This window comes from Osmerus eperlanus, chromosome 9 (assembly GCF_963692335.1).
Source record: "Osmerus eperlanus chromosome 9, fOsmEpe2.1, whole genome shotgun sequence".
NCBI classification, from domain to species: Eukaryota; Metazoa; Chordata; class Actinopteri; order Osmeriformes; family Osmeridae; genus Osmerus; species Osmerus eperlanus.
Window position 1 is genome coordinate 9,336,579 of NC_085026.1, and position 16,661 is coordinate 9,353,239.

Genomic DNA, 16,661 nt, shown 5'->3' on the forward strand with positions numbered 1-16,661 from the left:
CACCTGACTCCTGTGAGCGGGTGTGTCACGCGTGCACACACACACACACACACACCCATCACTGATTGGGCTTTGTCCCACATTCTGCCTCCTGGTTGAAATCAGTCTGTGGCAAATCGAAGGTTTTCACTGCAGCTTCCCTCGTTGAGGGATGGGAACACACAGTCTATGATGTAACTGTGTGTGGTGTGTGTCTGTGGTAGCGACAGGGGACCCCAGTAAAAACAGCAATCTCTTATTTCCAGGTCTCTGTGAGACGTGACTGTGTGAGCATGTTAGGGGGGGGGGGGGGGGGGGGGAAGTAGGTCCATTAGGAAGTTCCTGTCATATTGTGGGTGTGGACAGGTATGCAGGTGGGCAGAGCGTCCAGCCGGCTCGAAACAATGCCCTATTCACAGGCTGCCAACTGCCTAGGGATCACAGCAGGTTACTTACAGAAGCCAGCAAGATTTTTGCCACATACTCATTCATTCAGCTCGACAGGACGACACACTAGGAAGCTCTCAATAGTCGGAAGCTTGTTTGTCTTCCACAAAAAGGGGGAAACTGTTTATTCAGCAGGCATGCCTGGAGCAGCTGTCTAGCTGGGGGCCTGCTAACAGACCTGAAAATCTTGTCTTTGCTTTCATGTGTGAAACTAGCGAGGCCTGCGCCACCACTTCCTGCTGTCTCATGTACAGTGTCTGTACTTGCTACACACTGCCGCTGACTCATAGAGTTTCAGTTTGACAGTTCCATCTCTGCTAGTAGTGCTGCAAGAGAGTGGTGGGCTACCACAGGCGCCTGGGACTTGAGTGGGCTGTATGAGTGTTATGCCTGCATGTCAGCACTCTGTTGTTGTTGCTGAAGACTTCCTGAAACCTCATCTGTGTTGTCACCACAGCGCAGGTGTCAGGTAAAGCAAAAGAACGTCTGTCTGTGAGTGTGTATATTTGGCGTCATTTTGTCCCCCAAACCACTGGTTTGTTCCTGCTGTTCTGTTTTAGGTCTGTCAGCGTCTTCCTTGTCTGCTGGTAAATCTCCCGTCTGGAGATCTTGTGTCTGGACCAGAATAGAAGAGATAAAAACCCCAGTTTGTCACGCTGTGGATATGCACATACAGCAAATCATTTGTGTTTTTCTTTGTGTCTTCCTTTTGAATCTCTCTCTGGCTCGCTCGCCCGCTCTCTCGATCTCTTCCTCAGGCTCCATGCCTCTGTCTGCGGCATCGCCGAGAGCCTTTGCCTGTTTCCACGGTGATTCAAGGCTGCTGCACGTCCCCACCCATCTGAATGAAACGTAATGGCCTGTCAGATTGGCAGTGTTGTGCCTCCCCCCTTCTTCTACTGACCCCCCCCCCCCTCCCCCAGTGTGTTTAAGAATTAGTAGTGCTCCTGCCACTACCTCTATACCCCCCTCCATTTTCTTTCTTTTGTGCATCACTTTTTCTTCCTTTTCCCCACTCCTTCTCCCCCTCCCCCAATCCCTCTTCCATACAGTCCTCTGCTTTCTCCATCTCCCCCGCCCCCTCCCTGGGCGACAGCCTGTCGGCTGTTGGAGGACAGGATTCCTTCTCTTATTACTGTCCAGGCTCCAGTAGCTGGCTCTGGTTGGGGAGAGAGAGAGAGAAGTGCAGAAGGAGAGGGAGAGAGAGATAGAGAGAGGGGGACATCAGTGACCCGCTCTGACCCTCTGCATGCCCTCCTCTCCATCGCCGGACTCATTTCCTCTTTTGGCAGGGCCGCCTCTTCACCCTACCCCCCCCCCCCCTATGTGCTCTTCTTACCCCCCTGGCACTTCTTACCCACTCTGTCCATGCCCGCTCTGTCTCAGACTCTGTTTGATGCCAACCCATCCCTCCCTGATGAGACCAGAGCTGAGCAGTGGAGAGGCCAAGGCTGCTCAGAGACTCTGGAGGCAGCTCTCCCACACCCCCTGTTAAACTTGATCCATTATTTAACGTGCTGAGTAAATCCATGAATTATTCTTCCAACTTTATTATCAGTATTTTATTCATAAGTTGCGATGCTTATTGGTGTACTTTCCCCCCTAGTAAATAGCCAGGGCGTTATATCTGCTGTATCTGAAGGGACGGTGGAACCGTATCTAGGGCCTAATAAAAGCACCACCTGTCCCCTTCCCAGTCACGTATCGTGACTGTCATCCGAAATGCGAGGGGGACAAACACAGAATGTTGAGATGTGAGCAGGACGTGTTCCTCATGTTCCCAGTGCTATCTAGCTGGCAACGTGTGTCTCCGCAGGGCCTCCGCTGAGGTCACAAGCCTGTGAGGGCGTTTCAACAAGCTGGCCAGACCAGAAGGAAATGGGCAGTTCCAGAGTTTGCAAAGGTGCTGTGTTGACTCTTGACCTCTGCTCTGTGTTCTGGTTCCTACATCAGAGCTGTGCTGGTGAAGAGCAGAGGGCTCCCGACTGCATACCTCATAATGTCTGTCATGCACCTTGTGCCAGGGTATTAATACTATTATTTTGTATTTTTAATATTCCCCATCTTGGCGACATGACAGTAACTTTTTTTTGAAGCCTTTTAATTCAAAGCCATAATTCCTCTTTGACTGTCCGTCCTTGTAATACAGTAAGGCAGCAAATGATAGCCATGTCAAGACTCCGCTTTAAATGGATTGTACAGTTTAGATGAAGTGTGTTGCTAAAAGGGTGAGATGAGAGGAAGTAGGTGGGTGTCAGCTTGAGTTCATGTGCTCCTCCTCCTCCCTGGTTAGGGTGTGTTAGGACTTGTCATTCCCAAAAGGAGGAGGCGAGGCAGGAGTGGACTTACACTGTGATTCTCTCTCCACACACGCGCACGCACACACACACACACACACACTCTCTCTCACACATGCGCAGGGATTAGTCTGACACCTCGGCAAGAATGTCAAGTCTCCAAGGGGAGTATCAGTGTCTTGCGGAGGGCCAGTGTGTAAGTGTTTCACATGTTAAGGCTGTGCTCTGTCAGACTGGCCTCCTGGAACCTAGTTTTAAGAACTGCCAGGTACTTTTAAGTCAGCCTAAAGGCATCATGGCCTATTCCGTTGTTCCTTTGTATATAATTAAGAACGGTTATGTCTTCTCTTAACTGAGATAAAAGGACTTTCTTATTCCTATTTTTATATTCTTTGATGCTGCAAGAAGACAAAAACATGATTTCAAATTGGATTTGAATAGAAAAGATACATAACCTCTATAGTTTCTCTTATTCTAGAGTTGTTAAACCTCAGTCTTTTCCATTGGCTTGACCTTTCCAATATAAACAAGTAGGCTAGTGTGTGTTTCTTGTCGGCAAGCCATGAAACTGTGAGTGTTTTCTGTTTGTGTTCACTGGGCTTTCCTTCATAATACGCATTTGCCCATGCGGACTGAACATGCCCCCCCTATTTGAGTGTATGTTGCGAAGGCTCGTGTGTGTGTGTGTGTGTGTGTGTGTGTGTGAGTTCTCATGGGTAGCATGCGAATGCATTCAGTGCACGTGTGCGTGTTGAGGGGCTGGCAGGAGGTGTGAGGTGGCCTGTTCTTAATGGCGTCGTGCAGGAGCAGACGTGGGCACCTGCCCCTCACGGGCCAGCAGATCAAGCTCTTCAAACGCACACGGGTCCAACCCACGCGGGCCCTTTTTCATTATTCCAATCCACGCCGGCTTTGAAGATCACGGTTCCACGGTTCCCCACACCGCCCCAGGTCTCCCTCCCCTCTCCCACCTCCGCCTCGCGCCCCCCCCCCCTCAGATCCAGGGCCCAGCTGCGGCCCTCAGAGAGGCTGCCAAACCCCGCCGCTTCTCCCAGCACGCTGCTCAGCGCTCCTCCAGCGCACACCCGCTCATTTCCAGGCCGCCAGGCAGGCAGCAGTGCTCGTTGACCAGCTCTGAGTCTGGAGCCTTTGAAGTGTGTGCACTAATCACCACCGCCTCTGCTGGGATCTGGGGGCAGGGTGTGTGTGTGTATCTGTATGTCTGTATGTATAAACTGCTCTCTGTCTTACAAAGGGCCGAATTGGCTCGAACAGTCAATTATTACGTAACCAGTTGTTAAGGAAACCAGTGGTCTGAAACGCATTTCCAATCTAAGTAGGCTAGGTTATGTATGGTTCCCACATGGAGAGAAGTCTTCGTGCTGGTTTTTGTGTGCTGGCCTGTCCTGCTGGTTCCTCGTCTATCTGATCACCCCCCCCCCCCCTCTCAGATATCTCACTGTCCTGGTACTGAGCTCCTGACCAGCCCCACAGAAAAGCTCCTAAATCTGCACCTCCAGCACCAGGGGAACAGGAAGGGTGGACGTGGAGGATGGGAGACACAGACAGAGGGGAAATCGAGTTCACTCGTGTACTGTAGGACTTTGACTGGTTCCCCGAGCCGGATCTACTCCCCGTTTCAACATTACATCTCAGCCTTGATTAGTGAAATCACTCTAGGACCTAATGCTCAAGCATGACTGAAATCCTAAACCACTCCAAAGATAAACTTGTATGCTTATTAGCAGTCTGGGATACGGTTAGCATTCTGTTGACTCTGGCTATGAAGTGCTTTAAGTCAGTTAGGCAGGGTTTAATGGAACCAGAGAGACCATTTAACCAGGCTGTAAGCTGGAGCTGCTAACCTCAGTCCTGGGCGTTCACCTGAGTCTGTCATTGGGTAAGTACGGCTTAGGGCTGAGTTCAGACTATTACAGACCACTTTGTTGCAGACACTCAGGCTCAGCTAGCTGTGTGGTCTGGAGATGAGGACTTGATGAGGGGGTTGTCATGAAAAATAGAAGCGTTGTTTGTGTGTACCGTGTGTGTGTGCACCCGTACTCTCTGAGAGGTCAGGGCCACACTGTATATCGAGTCAAATCTTGAAAAGTACAATGTTTACCAAGAAGTGAAAGCCAAGCTAACGATAAGAGGGAAGAATTAGAGATGATAGTTCTCTTTTCTGAAATGTTCTCCACTGCTGATGTGCAAACAGCCTTTGCTCTGTGTCGCTAGCGGTTGCTCTCATGGTACTGTACTTGACATTAGAAGGAAAGTCACGTTGTACTTTTCAAGGCGTTGACCTTGAGTGCCGGAGTGTGTGCTCCTGTGCTCTCGAAGGAGCTAAGACTGCGTTGGTTCTGAAACGCCTGTGAGGGAAACCTAGTGTTCCGCTGTTCCCTGAGGAGACAAGCTCCTCTTTCAGAAGCACAGTTCGCACACGGACGCTACTGGAGACCTTTATCAGCGGTGCTAGTTTGGGACTCAAACCAACTTGTCAGAAAGAAGCTCAATTCAGCAACTTAACTGTTGCAGCGAAGTGTGTCCAGTGCCCACCACCTCCGTCTGAGCCACAGCCCCATGACCTCCCCCACTCGGCCCCGTGTCTCGTTTAAGAGCGTGGCTGACACTTTCGACAGGACGCCGCTTCCAGGTGATCCCGGTGGTCAACAGGAAACGTCCAGAGGTCACTCAGGAGAGGTCGGCCGCAGACGGGAGGAGAGGAGGGGGGCAGATGGGACTGTAAACCTGGCTCACGGAGCACATGTTTCCAGTGAATGGGCTACATCTCCAAGTGACAGGTCCATAAAGGTTTTATGAGGTTCCAGTGGGAGGGTGTGTATGTGTGGGAGAGAAAATGAGCAAATGGCCGACCAGTCCTATGAGACTTGAGAGGTGTGTGTGTCTGTGTGTGTGTGTGTGTGTTGCGCATGGGTGCTGCCGCTGTGGTCCCTCCAGGCCTTGGATGAGGGATCCCATGGTACAGCAGAGAGGGGGAGGGAGGTTAGGCTGCGGCGCTCTGTGGCTCTGTCCTGTGACCAGCCCCCCCAGGCTGCCTCCTTATACACACAGGGAGGGAGGGAGTCCTTAAACTGCTGCTCCAGAGCTCAGGGCAGATATCCGACTGGCAGGGCCCATGTTCATCTAGGACTGCGATATTAGATTAGCTCAATGTCTTTCTTTCATGGATTAGGAATTACAAGTCCACTTAAAGGGACATGAGTAAAATGTTGAATGAATGGACAAAACAGGAATTCCATTTAGACATTTCTAAGGAGATCAGCGTCATTTATAGTCAGCATTTCCTTCGATTCTCCCACCCGACAAGGACACCGAGAGGGCGCAGCGTGCCTGACGGGGCCCTCCTGTATTACATCGAATAAGGATCCGAATGAACCTGCATGTCTCCGCTTTGATCAAGCTGCGTTCCGGGCAGCCGTGTCTCACCTGTGTGGCTTGTTGTGTCCAGAGCTGCCGGAGAACTGGACGGACACGCGGGAGACCCTGCTGGAGGGCATGGTGTTCCAGCTCAAGTACCTGGGCGTCACGCTGGTGGAGCAGCCCAAGGGCGAGGAGCTGTCCGCCGCCGCCGTCAAGAGGATCGTCGCCACGGTGAGTCAGACACACGGACACGATTCACGTCGACACGCACACGTGCACGTAGGGTGGGGATGCGTGCGGACGGAACGCCCCGAAGCGTACCAACGCACGCACGTTAGACAGTCACCTGGTTGTGACGCAAATTTCTAATGAAGTTGTTTTCCCAACACTGGCCCCCTTTAACCTGTCTGATGCCCTTACGCTGCGTTCACACTGCAGCGTTTTTTAACGCTCTGCATCGCTTGCCTTCCCACAGTACACCACGCTCGGGGGCGTGTTAGACAAGTTAATACAGAGTTGTAGTTCTCTAAGGTCACTGTTGTAGTCATGGCCAAGCGTGCAGATTTGGGTTCATGTACTCACAATATCGATCAAAATACCACTTTTACACAACATTTATGTAAGTGCAAGATTTTACTAGTGCAAGATTACAGTAGAATACATGTTACGCCACCGGTCACTCAACCAGTCGTTTGTAGGCTGGGCTAGCAGTGGCACAGAACAGTCACGTAATGTGACGAGACTGAATTTAAAAGTAGGCTATAAATAGGCTCGTCACATTAGTAACTTTGTTCTGAACAGAACTGGGTGTGCAGACACATACGAAAAGTTTCTCCTCCATCTTGAAATTGTGAAACCTAGAAATGTTTATCATGACCAAAGGTTGCTACGTTACAAGAAACAAGAAAACAATCCGATTGGCCAACGCTAGCGTTTTCACGCTCCTCATTTACATAAAGTTGAGAAAATCCAACTTGCAACGCTCCGCTCCGCTCCGCTCGCCTTCCCACAATGCCCTACGCGAGCGTCAACGCCTGGTTTCATTGAAAATGAATTGGAAGCCGACGCCACGCGCCGCCCGCTCCGCTGCAGTGTGAACGCACTGTTAATCAAGCCCTTCTCCCCAGGCGTGTGCTGGTATTCACAACAGATGCCATTAGATAGAATTGCTTTGGCCGACATGATCACACAGGAGCCTTATTGTTATTAAGTCTGGCAGCTCCATCATAATTACGTTAGAGCAAAGATGTTGGAGGAGGGTTGTGTGTGTGTGTGTGTGTGTGTGTGTTCACATGACAGTACCACAATAGGCTTAGCCTCGTAGGGAATTTGCTCAGGTGAATGTTCTATTTATTTAGTTAGTTGTTGTCATTAAGAACTAGAAACGATAGTACCTTTCTCTTTTTCGCACGGGTCATCATGTGTTTCAAGTCAGTAATAGACGTTCCTAGTATTTTAGAACACACTCCTTCCCCATCACCAAACTCGGGTCTTGTTTTGAATGTTTTCTGGGATTTTCTCACGGGAGTCTGTGTGTCGTTGCTTTGAGCTCGTAAGAGCTGGTTGTGTGTGTGTGTGCGCGTGTTGTTGGCACTATAACGAGTGTGGCGTCCTGGCCTGTGTTTGGGATATCATTAGCTCTGCAGTGCACGAGTCCAGGCAGGCTTTGCTCTCCTCTCTTAAGTCTCTTGTCTCTGCATGGATCGCCAGGGACTGGCTTTCGTCTGGAGCCTGAGTCTCTGTGCACCAGGCATGGTTCCTCTTTGAGAATGTTGTTTGAAAATAGAATTCTTATTATTCTTTCTGTCCTCGAGGTTTTTAGACCTTCCTCTTTCTTCTCAGATGGACGAACGGGGAAGAGCTTTTTGAGTAGCTGTGTGACTTTTGGCCTTGATAAAAACCTCACAATGTGAACCCTGGAGGCTGTTTTGTAGAGGTTCAAATAAGTCAAGTGGAATGAGTCAACTCAAGTGCAAGAGTTTGGAGGTTTGGCACCGGCTAGAGCATGAGTTATCAGAATCTGGATAGAAAGGTTTCGAACAAGTTCAGCTCACCACTCCCAATCCTTTCTGTGTCTCATCCAGGCCAAAGCCAGCGGTAAGAAGCTCCAGAAGGTGACGTTAAAGGTCTCCCCGCGAGGCATCATCCTCTACGACTACGCCTCCGGCCAGCTGATGGAGAACATCTCCATATACAGGTCAGTTCTTGTCGTTGGCTAGCTGTTGTTCACTCACACAAGTGCCTGTGGTACTGGACGACAGACTCTGTCTCTGTCTTGGGGTGGGGGCTCTATTGTGAAATTGGACCCAGGTTTTTTGGCAATACCAGAGTTTTCCCTCCTTTTCCAAATCCTTCTCATCCATCACTCTGAGGCTTGGAGTGTTTGGATTTGCGATCCCGAGAAGATGGAGGGGGGATCGGAGGTGCTGTCGGAGAAGTGTGTGTGTGAAAGTGTGTTGAAGAAGCAGCATGTCATCCATCTGGACTCTCGAGCCCTCCACGACAGCTGCACAGCCACCCTCACTGTCCTGTAGGTTGTTGCGACCTTTCACTTATCGGGGTACCCGTCGACCCTCTGTTTATGAAACTAAACTGTCAGGTGAAGTCCTCCACAGCACACGTCTCCTGGTCCAGCCTGAGGTGTGGACGTTGGTGTGGTTCACCTCTCCCACTCCCTGGAGGCCCCTGCTAGCAAGATAGACGAGCCGTAAACGAAATGGATCCACCCAGATGCCCCAATTTCCCAGGGCTCTCCCCCTCCACATCTGTTGTAAATCTCCCAGACGCCTCTCCTCTCCTCATCTCTCCATCTCCACTCCTCTGTTGTCCTCACTCTGCAGCTGTGCCTTTTAAAAGAGCAACCCCAAAAAACGGCTTGCATTTTTATATCACTGAGTCATTTGTTATTGAGACGTTTGATCCCTTCAGTCGGAGGGTTTGCTGGTGTGAGGAGAGGAGGAAAGAGAGGAGAAGTACATGGGCAGATGGTAGTTGTTTCATTATTCCTGACCCGCCCCTCCTGTCTACTGCTCTGGGTCTCTCCCCCCCCCCCCCCACTGGCTCTGGTCTCTGTCAAATTAACTACAGAACTCCCCCCCACACACACACACACACACCTGTCAGTCATGTCTCGGGTGATGACATCATTAGCCTGTGATGTCACCTCTCTGGTGTGAACATCTGTGTAGCAGAGCACGTTCCGGAGCTCCAACGTGACTGACGGAGGGGGGAGGGGGAGGGAGGGGGGGAGGGGGGGGACTGTATATAATTTGACAGAGACCAGAGCCAGTCCAATCATGATAAAAACCCCAGAGGCCGCTGGGCTGGGCGGTCACTTGGGCGGGGAAACAGAGGGACGGCCAGGACTTTATAAGTCCTTTGGGAACACAGATGTCCACATGTTTTTTTTTTCTACCTGCCTACTAGTGTGTGTGTGTAGAGAGTGTGCTGTGTCTGGATTGAAAGCGGTGTGGAAATGAAAGATTTAAGGGTCTAAATCAGATTGGTGGGCTTAAGGGCTTAGAAGAGATGGAGTCGCATGATCGCCCTGCTAGATCGGACGGCTCCGCAAACGCTGCGCTATTCAGCTCTAATTAAATAGGCCTCATTCATGTGCTTGTTTGGATTTGTTTGCAACTGTTATCCAGGATATCTTACTGCACAGCCGACAAGATGCACGACAAAGTCTTTGCCTACATCGTCCAGAGCCAGCAGAACGAGACCCTGGAGTGTCATGCCTTCCTCTGTACCAAGAGGAAAGTGGTGAGTCTGTGTGTGTGTGTGTGGGTGTGGGGCATAAGTCAAGCTTGTGTCTGTTTCTGAGTGTGAAAAAGAGGTAGAGACCGAGGAGGCGAGTCCCCCTGTGGGCAGTCTGTCCCTGTTTCCCACTCCACTCTGGGGAGGGGGGGGGTCGACCAGGGGGGGGAGAGGGGGGCGGGGGGGGGGGGGGGGGGCTTGAGTGAGTAAGTGTGCCTCTCCCTCTATTTCCTTCCCCACTCCCTAATTTAGCTCTGGCTCAAAGGCAACATATCCTCCCCGCTACGTAAACAACTAGTCATGAGAAGGAGAAGGGGGAACCAACACCCTGGTCTCTCTTCCCTCTTTGAAAATCCATTGAGAAGTTTGGTAGGTTGGCTGCTCGACTACTTCCTGTTCCCACCGAGCCCCTCCCTGTGTGGGTCTCCATTTCCTGTTCTGTGAGAATGCAGCAGGGGCAGAGACTGAGCCCCTCTGCATTCTCATAGTCGACGTCTTTAGTTTATGAGACTCATTAGTGTTTATCTCTCTCTCTCTCCCTCTTTATCTCTCTCTCTCTCTCTCTATCCCCCAGGCCCAGGCGGTGACTCTAACCGTGGCACAAGCCTTCAGAGTGGCGTTTGAATTCTGGCAGGCTGCCAAAGAAGGTACGCATGGTCGCCCCCGACAACTGGAGAGGTGTGACGGCTGCCTCACATTCTTTGAGCGGAAACGCGCTCGTCCTCCCCTCCCTCCGTATTTATCCTGCCCCCCCCCCACCTCCTCTTTCAATCTTTCTTCCTTTCTTTCTCTGTCAACTCCTCCTTTTTCACCCCCCCCCCATATCACCCCCCTTTATTCTCTTCCTCCAGACGGTCTCTCCTGTTCTCATGCGCTGCATGTAGCCCTGCTCGTTCACACGCGCGTGGACGTGCGTTTCTCTGGGGTCTCAGCCTTTGACCCTTCCTGTGCCCCTGAGGTGCTGGGCTTGTGTTTGACCTGTCCACCCCTGTCACGAGGCCTCTCGCCCTCTCTCGCATGCTCGCCCTGCCATGACGCGCGCACACACCCGCACAAATATACACGCGCACATTCACGCGTACACTCGTGCCTTCGGGTGTGCACACCTGTTCTATGCGCACGCGCACGCGCACACACACACATACAGGAATGTTACTATTGATTCTAAACATCCCCCTGGAGTAAAACTATAAGCTGGAGAGGAAGTCTGGCTTGGTTTAGTAAAAGCTACACTTTATTAAAGACGACATGCTGCAAAGGGGCGTAGGCAGCGATGACGGAGGGATGACGGGGGCTGGTGACGTGTTGGTGGAGGGATACTGCTGTTGACAGGTGCTGGGAGGATGACGCAGCCTGGGGACGGAGGTGGGTGGACAGGCTAGGACCAGTGAATTCAACACGGAAGAAATAGCTGTGGAAAGCTCTGACCTTTCTTTTTATTCCCGAGGTTTTACATGTCGTTTGGTTATCCTGACTTGGTATCTCTTACACGTGACTCTCTCCGGCTCACATTGGCACGTACACACCCAGAGTGCTGTAGAAGGGAGGAAGTGTCGCACGCTCATCCCTGCTTTCCCATGGGTCAGCAGAACATGTATGAAATGTACTGCACGTGTGACTTCTATGTAAACGGGACCTCCTGAGGCTGGGGATACACTGCATGCAGCATGTATGGTTAGGATGGGCTATCGCACACACACACACATAGCACACACACTCGACATGTCAAGCTCCTGACGGTTGACAACACTCGGGTCTGGAGCGCTTGCATGTGGCCATCAATCTGGCCTGGCACCTGATGCCTCTTCCTCCATCAGCCTCCTGTTTTCTTTTCCTTGTCTGAACCTCCCTCCCTCCCTCCCTCCCTCCCTCCCTCCCTCCCTCCCTGTTATTCACCGAAAGAGAAGGAGGGAAAATAAATGTTGTGTGTGTGTGTCCGGGGTTTGAGAGAGAGGCATTGACAGAGCGAGAAAGGGATATACAGAGTTGGGTGGGTGGCAAGGGATTTGGAGAGTGAAATAGGGAAGGATGGACAGCAGTGAGGGAGGAAGAGAGGAAGAGTGTGTGACAGCGACGGGGAGCTCCCGCGCGCCCCCCCCCCCCTGGGGCCCCCTGACAGCCGTGTGTCTGCGCCATTGATCCCCTCTCACTGTGAGAGGGAAGGAGATGTTATTTATTCAAACCTTCACACGCGCACAACACACTAACACAACATGCTCTGCGCCATTTTTTTTTTTTAACCTCTCCTCTCCTCTGTGTTGTGTTTACCCCAGCTTCCTTTGATAGCGTTTTAATTTGTGTGCATTTCCATTTTGTTTATTTCATATTTTCCACAAGATCAAGGCAACACGAGAGTGGCAGCGGGCTCCGCGCTTTCCGTGTTTGGCTCTGCGTCTCGGAAATGAATATTAAACAATCTTTTCTCCAGCCCCCTCGCCTCACTCCTCTCCCTCCCCTTATCCCCCCCTTTCCTCCGCCCCTCCTCCGAGGTTCACCCCGAGCAGTCGAGGCGGCTAAACCCCTCTGATTCACGGGGCTCGCATTATCACCTTGTTCAAACACAATGGAGTTGATGAGGGAGGATGGAGGCAGAGCGGAGGTGTAGGGGAGGGGAGTGGCGGGGCGGTTTGCTGAGGGAAGGTCTCCAAGAAGTAGTGAGGGAGTTCTCCCGTGGCAAAGAGGGGAAAGACGGCAACAAAAAAAGAAAGCCTTAGAGTCTGCTCTGCCAGCTGCAAAGCCCCAGAGGATTGTGGGCAGGAGAAACGGGGCGGGTGTTTTCCTTAGTTGTTTGTGTCTAGCTCACTCAGTACTACTGGAGAGGAGTCTGATCTACAGCCCCCAAGCTTCTCATCTGGGCGCATGAGAAATGCAGTGTGCACTGAAGATTCCAGACTGCGGCTTTGATGTAGACCGGGTGTAAACGGCAAACGTATTTGTTTGGTGATTTTCATCTCGTAATGGTGGGGGGTGGGGGGGGGGGGAAGGGCTTTGATTTGGAACCCATCCACCAGTGGTCGTCCACCTCGGGATGGTTTTGATGTTCCGACCGTGTGAGGGCTGAGGAGAACATGTCCTACCTACGGTGTAGCCGGTGTTCTTGAGGGATGGGCTGGGGGTGTGCTTTTAATCTAATGCTCGGTTAGTTGGAAGCATTAGTTCCAGTGGATCAGCTGCCACCTGGCCTTTGAAGACTTTTCAGACCTGCTCAGATACTCATGCTTGCCAAAGTGGCTCGTGTGTGTGTGTGTGTGTCCATGTCCATATACAAGCATGTTAGCTGGAAACCCTTGTTGAGAGAGGAGGAGAGAGACCGAGAGGGGGAGACGGAGAAAGACGGGGAGAGAGAGATATCGTAAGGGACAGGGAGGGGGAGAGAGAGAGAGAAGGAGAAGGAGAGAGAGAGGCATTTCTCATTTGGCTCTGTGGCCTGGCTGCTCCTCCAGGCCAGCTCCCAGCAGGAGAGGGTCTGGAGAGGACAGAGAGAGGGGGCTCCATCAACCCTCTGTAGGGGTCTAGTTAGGGAAGAGAAATTGCCTGTCTGGGTCCTGGGGCAGGGCCCAAGTTACGTTTGGTTCTGCTGCCATTTAAATGTTCCACTAACTGTTTGCTGTGTTGCAGAGCAGTTGTAATATAACTTTTACTGTTGGGCTCTTGAATACTTGAAGGAAGAAGTGGTGCACATCTATGCACACCTATGACAAACATGGCCAGCTAGACAAACAACAGAAACGCCCTTCTTTCCAGTGGCTGTGGACATAAATAAATGTTCTGTTAAGTTTCCACCCCTGACTCACCCTAGACTTGTGAAATGATCATTGGTGCACTGCCGTGTTCTGCTGACATACGTCTGCTTCGTGTCTTGCCTAACATGTCCCTCTTTTTCCACCCCCGCTCTCTCTTACTCTTTCATGCTTCTATTTCTCTTTCTTTCTCTTTCTTTCTTTCTTTCTCTCTCGGTCTTTCTCTCCCTCGCTCCCCCCCTCTCTCCCCCTCTATCTCTCCCCTCTCTCTCTCTCTCTCTCCTACAGAGAAGGAGAAGCGGGTCAAGTCTGGCTCGGATGGGGAGGGAGCCAGCAGTTCCCAGTCTGAGAGTTATGCAAGCCTGGCCAGTCTGAAAGGAGGAGGTCAGTCATCCCAGTTCTTTTCCCCTGTACAGGGCCTCGTTCACACACCGACTTCACACCGAGTTCAGCTAGCTGCAGGTCGGGTCGCCAGGGTCGACTGCTTATCGCCCCAGGAGTCTCAGGTCGTCGCCTGGAAGTGCTTATTATGGGATTATGTGCTGTATGTCATGGCCTGTCTGGTTTCGTTGTCCATGTTGCAAAGATGGAGGGAGGATATATAAATACATACAGCACACAAACGTCCTCACGCTCCATTGGGCTGTTAGGGAGATTGGCGACCCTCGCTTCAATGACAGTGAAGTCCTACCACAGGAAGCTGTGTTTGCATGAAGAGCCCACATTCTTTCAGGTTCCTGCTCTGTGTTGAAGCCAGGGGTTTCCAGGACATAACTATGCATCGTTTCCTGCAGGAGTTGCAGAGCCCATCGGCTTTCGTTGCTCCATTTGTTGCTCCCTAGGCTGATGTCTTTTTTTGCCACCGGCTCATTCAGGTCCTTCTCAACCTCACTTTCTCACTCCTATTTCACTCTTTTCCTGTCCTTGTATGGGTGAGGGCTGCTGATATAGTAAGCAAGCAGATCAAGCTTGAAAACACCAGCTTAGAGACAATGTTCCCATTCGGCTGGCCAGGTGGCCCCAAGCCAGAATGAAATTCCTCTGAATTCCCCCTGAATATCCGTTGACAGTCTGTTTACATGGATACAGGTCTGAATCTTGACAGTTTTGCTCCAGGGGAATGGAAATCCTCACTGTTCTAATAAGAACAGTCAAAAACAGACTCAAACTACTTTTCAGAGGTTTGATGTCCTGGTATTAAATATACCGTGTGAGCTGCACTCTTGGCTACGTTTCACCGTGAAATGCAGGGAAGGCTTAGGTCTTACACAGGTTAAGAGCTTTTAGAAGGTTTTAACCTATAAAAGAGTGATTGGGGACACATGGGCTTAGTTCCAAAACTATTCATGTGACCTTCACTTGTGTGGACCGAAATCCTCCTCACTCTGGAAGTCTGTCAAGCGATGGGTTTTTGTCAGATGATTCAGCGCTATTCTGGTGACATGATACTCCCTTCTGCCAGCATCCTGTCTGCTGTCACAGTAGACTCTGTCGGTGTGTGTGTGTGTGCTTGAGAAAGAGCTCCTCAATGGCTGCTCTGCTCCCGGATGTAGGATCAGAGGGGCCGAGAATCCGATAGCCCTGGCCCCCAGTTCGCCCCTCCATCCCTGGGTAGTTCAGCCAGACGCTGCCCTCCAGCAGTCCTTTCTTCCAGCTCCCCACCCTGGACAGAACTATGGGAACATTGTAGACACACACACATGCACACGCACACCATCCTGCAGCTCAGACAGATATATCAGATGACTAATCACCGGCTGATAATTGCTTCCTCGGTGAAAGGCAAGATGCTGTAAATGTCAATGATGCAGTGTTGATGGAGAGACATCGCGCACAGAGAGGTGAGCCGCCGCGCGGAGCTGCTGAGCTGCATCATTTGATGCCGCTCGTCTGTCTGGGGGCCAGGCTTTGGGAGGGAGAGGTCGCCTCGGGATAGTGAAGCCCTCAGGAAGACGAGGGTGCTCACGGGACGCCACGAGAGGCCCCAGGGAAATGCAGAGAAGAGGCTGCGATGACTGACCTTGGTCTCCTCAAGAGGTGGAACCCAGCCTCACTGGGGGAGAAGGCCGGCTGTAGGCTCGCACACGCGCGCACACACACTCCCCCCCCAGCCCTATTAAACAGCTGTGGTCGTCTCAGCAGCCCAGCCATTAGAGGCTATCTCATTACAGGCTAGTCATGTCTCCATGGTGAGGTGAGTGTGTCAGGGGGTTATTCCACGCCCACTCATCACTAAGTGACAGTCCACAGATGGCTATGCTGATGAGACACATTAGTGGGTGTGTGGGGGGGTGGGGCTGGTAATAAGGAGGGCTTAGGCCTCACCAGGCTCATAATAGCCCCTGTTTACGGTGTTAAACGTGCTGATGATCATGACTGGGATTATGAGTAAACGGCTGTTGGAAAATTACGAATATTCTTGGTTTGGTAAAAAGCTTGAATTGGGGGGCAGTGTCTGAAAATGTGCGGTTTAGTCTCTTAACTATAGTGTGGTGTGTGTGTCCTGTGTCACAGAGGTGGCCACAGGGAACCTTCTGGACCTGGCGGAGGGGGCCAACATGGCACTAGTTCACTCAGGGAGCGAGGCGGACTCCTTCACGGTGCACAATCATGCCACAGAGAACAACAACATTGTCTGGGTAAGACCACACCCTCAGACGACAGCCTCAGCTAGCTGCACAGGCCTGATAAGAGCAGAGAAATGCATGTGCAGAAGAAGAATTGCCTACAATACTGACAATAGATCCTCCTGGTTATGGACTAGGCATGGTGTTTTCACATGCAGCGGCTTTATGTACTGTGCTGGTGACTCTTGCCATGCAAGGGGACAATGGTGCATTGAAAAGAACCTGCCTTATCAGATCAGTCCACATAGCAGGGGAAGGTATGGGACACTACTGTATTGATAAACCTAGACTACAGGGTTGGAAGATGGGTTGGGATCAGAAGTGTGTGTCGCACACACACACTCATACATACACCCACTCCCCCCCCCCCCCCCAGCCCTACTACCTGTGACCTGTGGTCGTCTCAGCAGCCCAGCCATTAATGACTCCGAACT

The 16,661-nt window shown here is 51.5% G+C and overlaps 1 protein-coding gene across 3 annotated transcripts in view; it reads left to right on the forward strand.

The window, feature by feature from the left end:
* The window catches only part of ldlrap1b (low density lipoprotein receptor adaptor protein 1b), a 30,816-nt gene that overhangs the window by 6,247 nt on the left and 7,908 nt on the right, over positions 1–16,661 (forward strand). For all 3 annotated transcript variants that reach the window (XM_062468734.1, XM_062468735.1, XM_062468733.1), the window contains exons 2-7: positions 6,193–6,335; positions 8,189–8,301; positions 9,752–9,866; positions 10,435–10,507; positions 13,889–13,984; positions 16,115–16,239. In XM_062468734.1, coding sequence (XP_062324718.1) covers positions 6,193–6,335; positions 8,189–8,301; positions 9,752–9,866; positions 10,435–10,507; positions 13,889–13,984; positions 16,115–16,239 — 665 coding nt within the window. The remainder of the gene's footprint in view (positions 1–6,192; positions 6,336–8,188; positions 8,302–9,751; positions 9,867–10,434; positions 10,508–13,888; positions 13,985–16,114; positions 16,240–16,661) is intronic.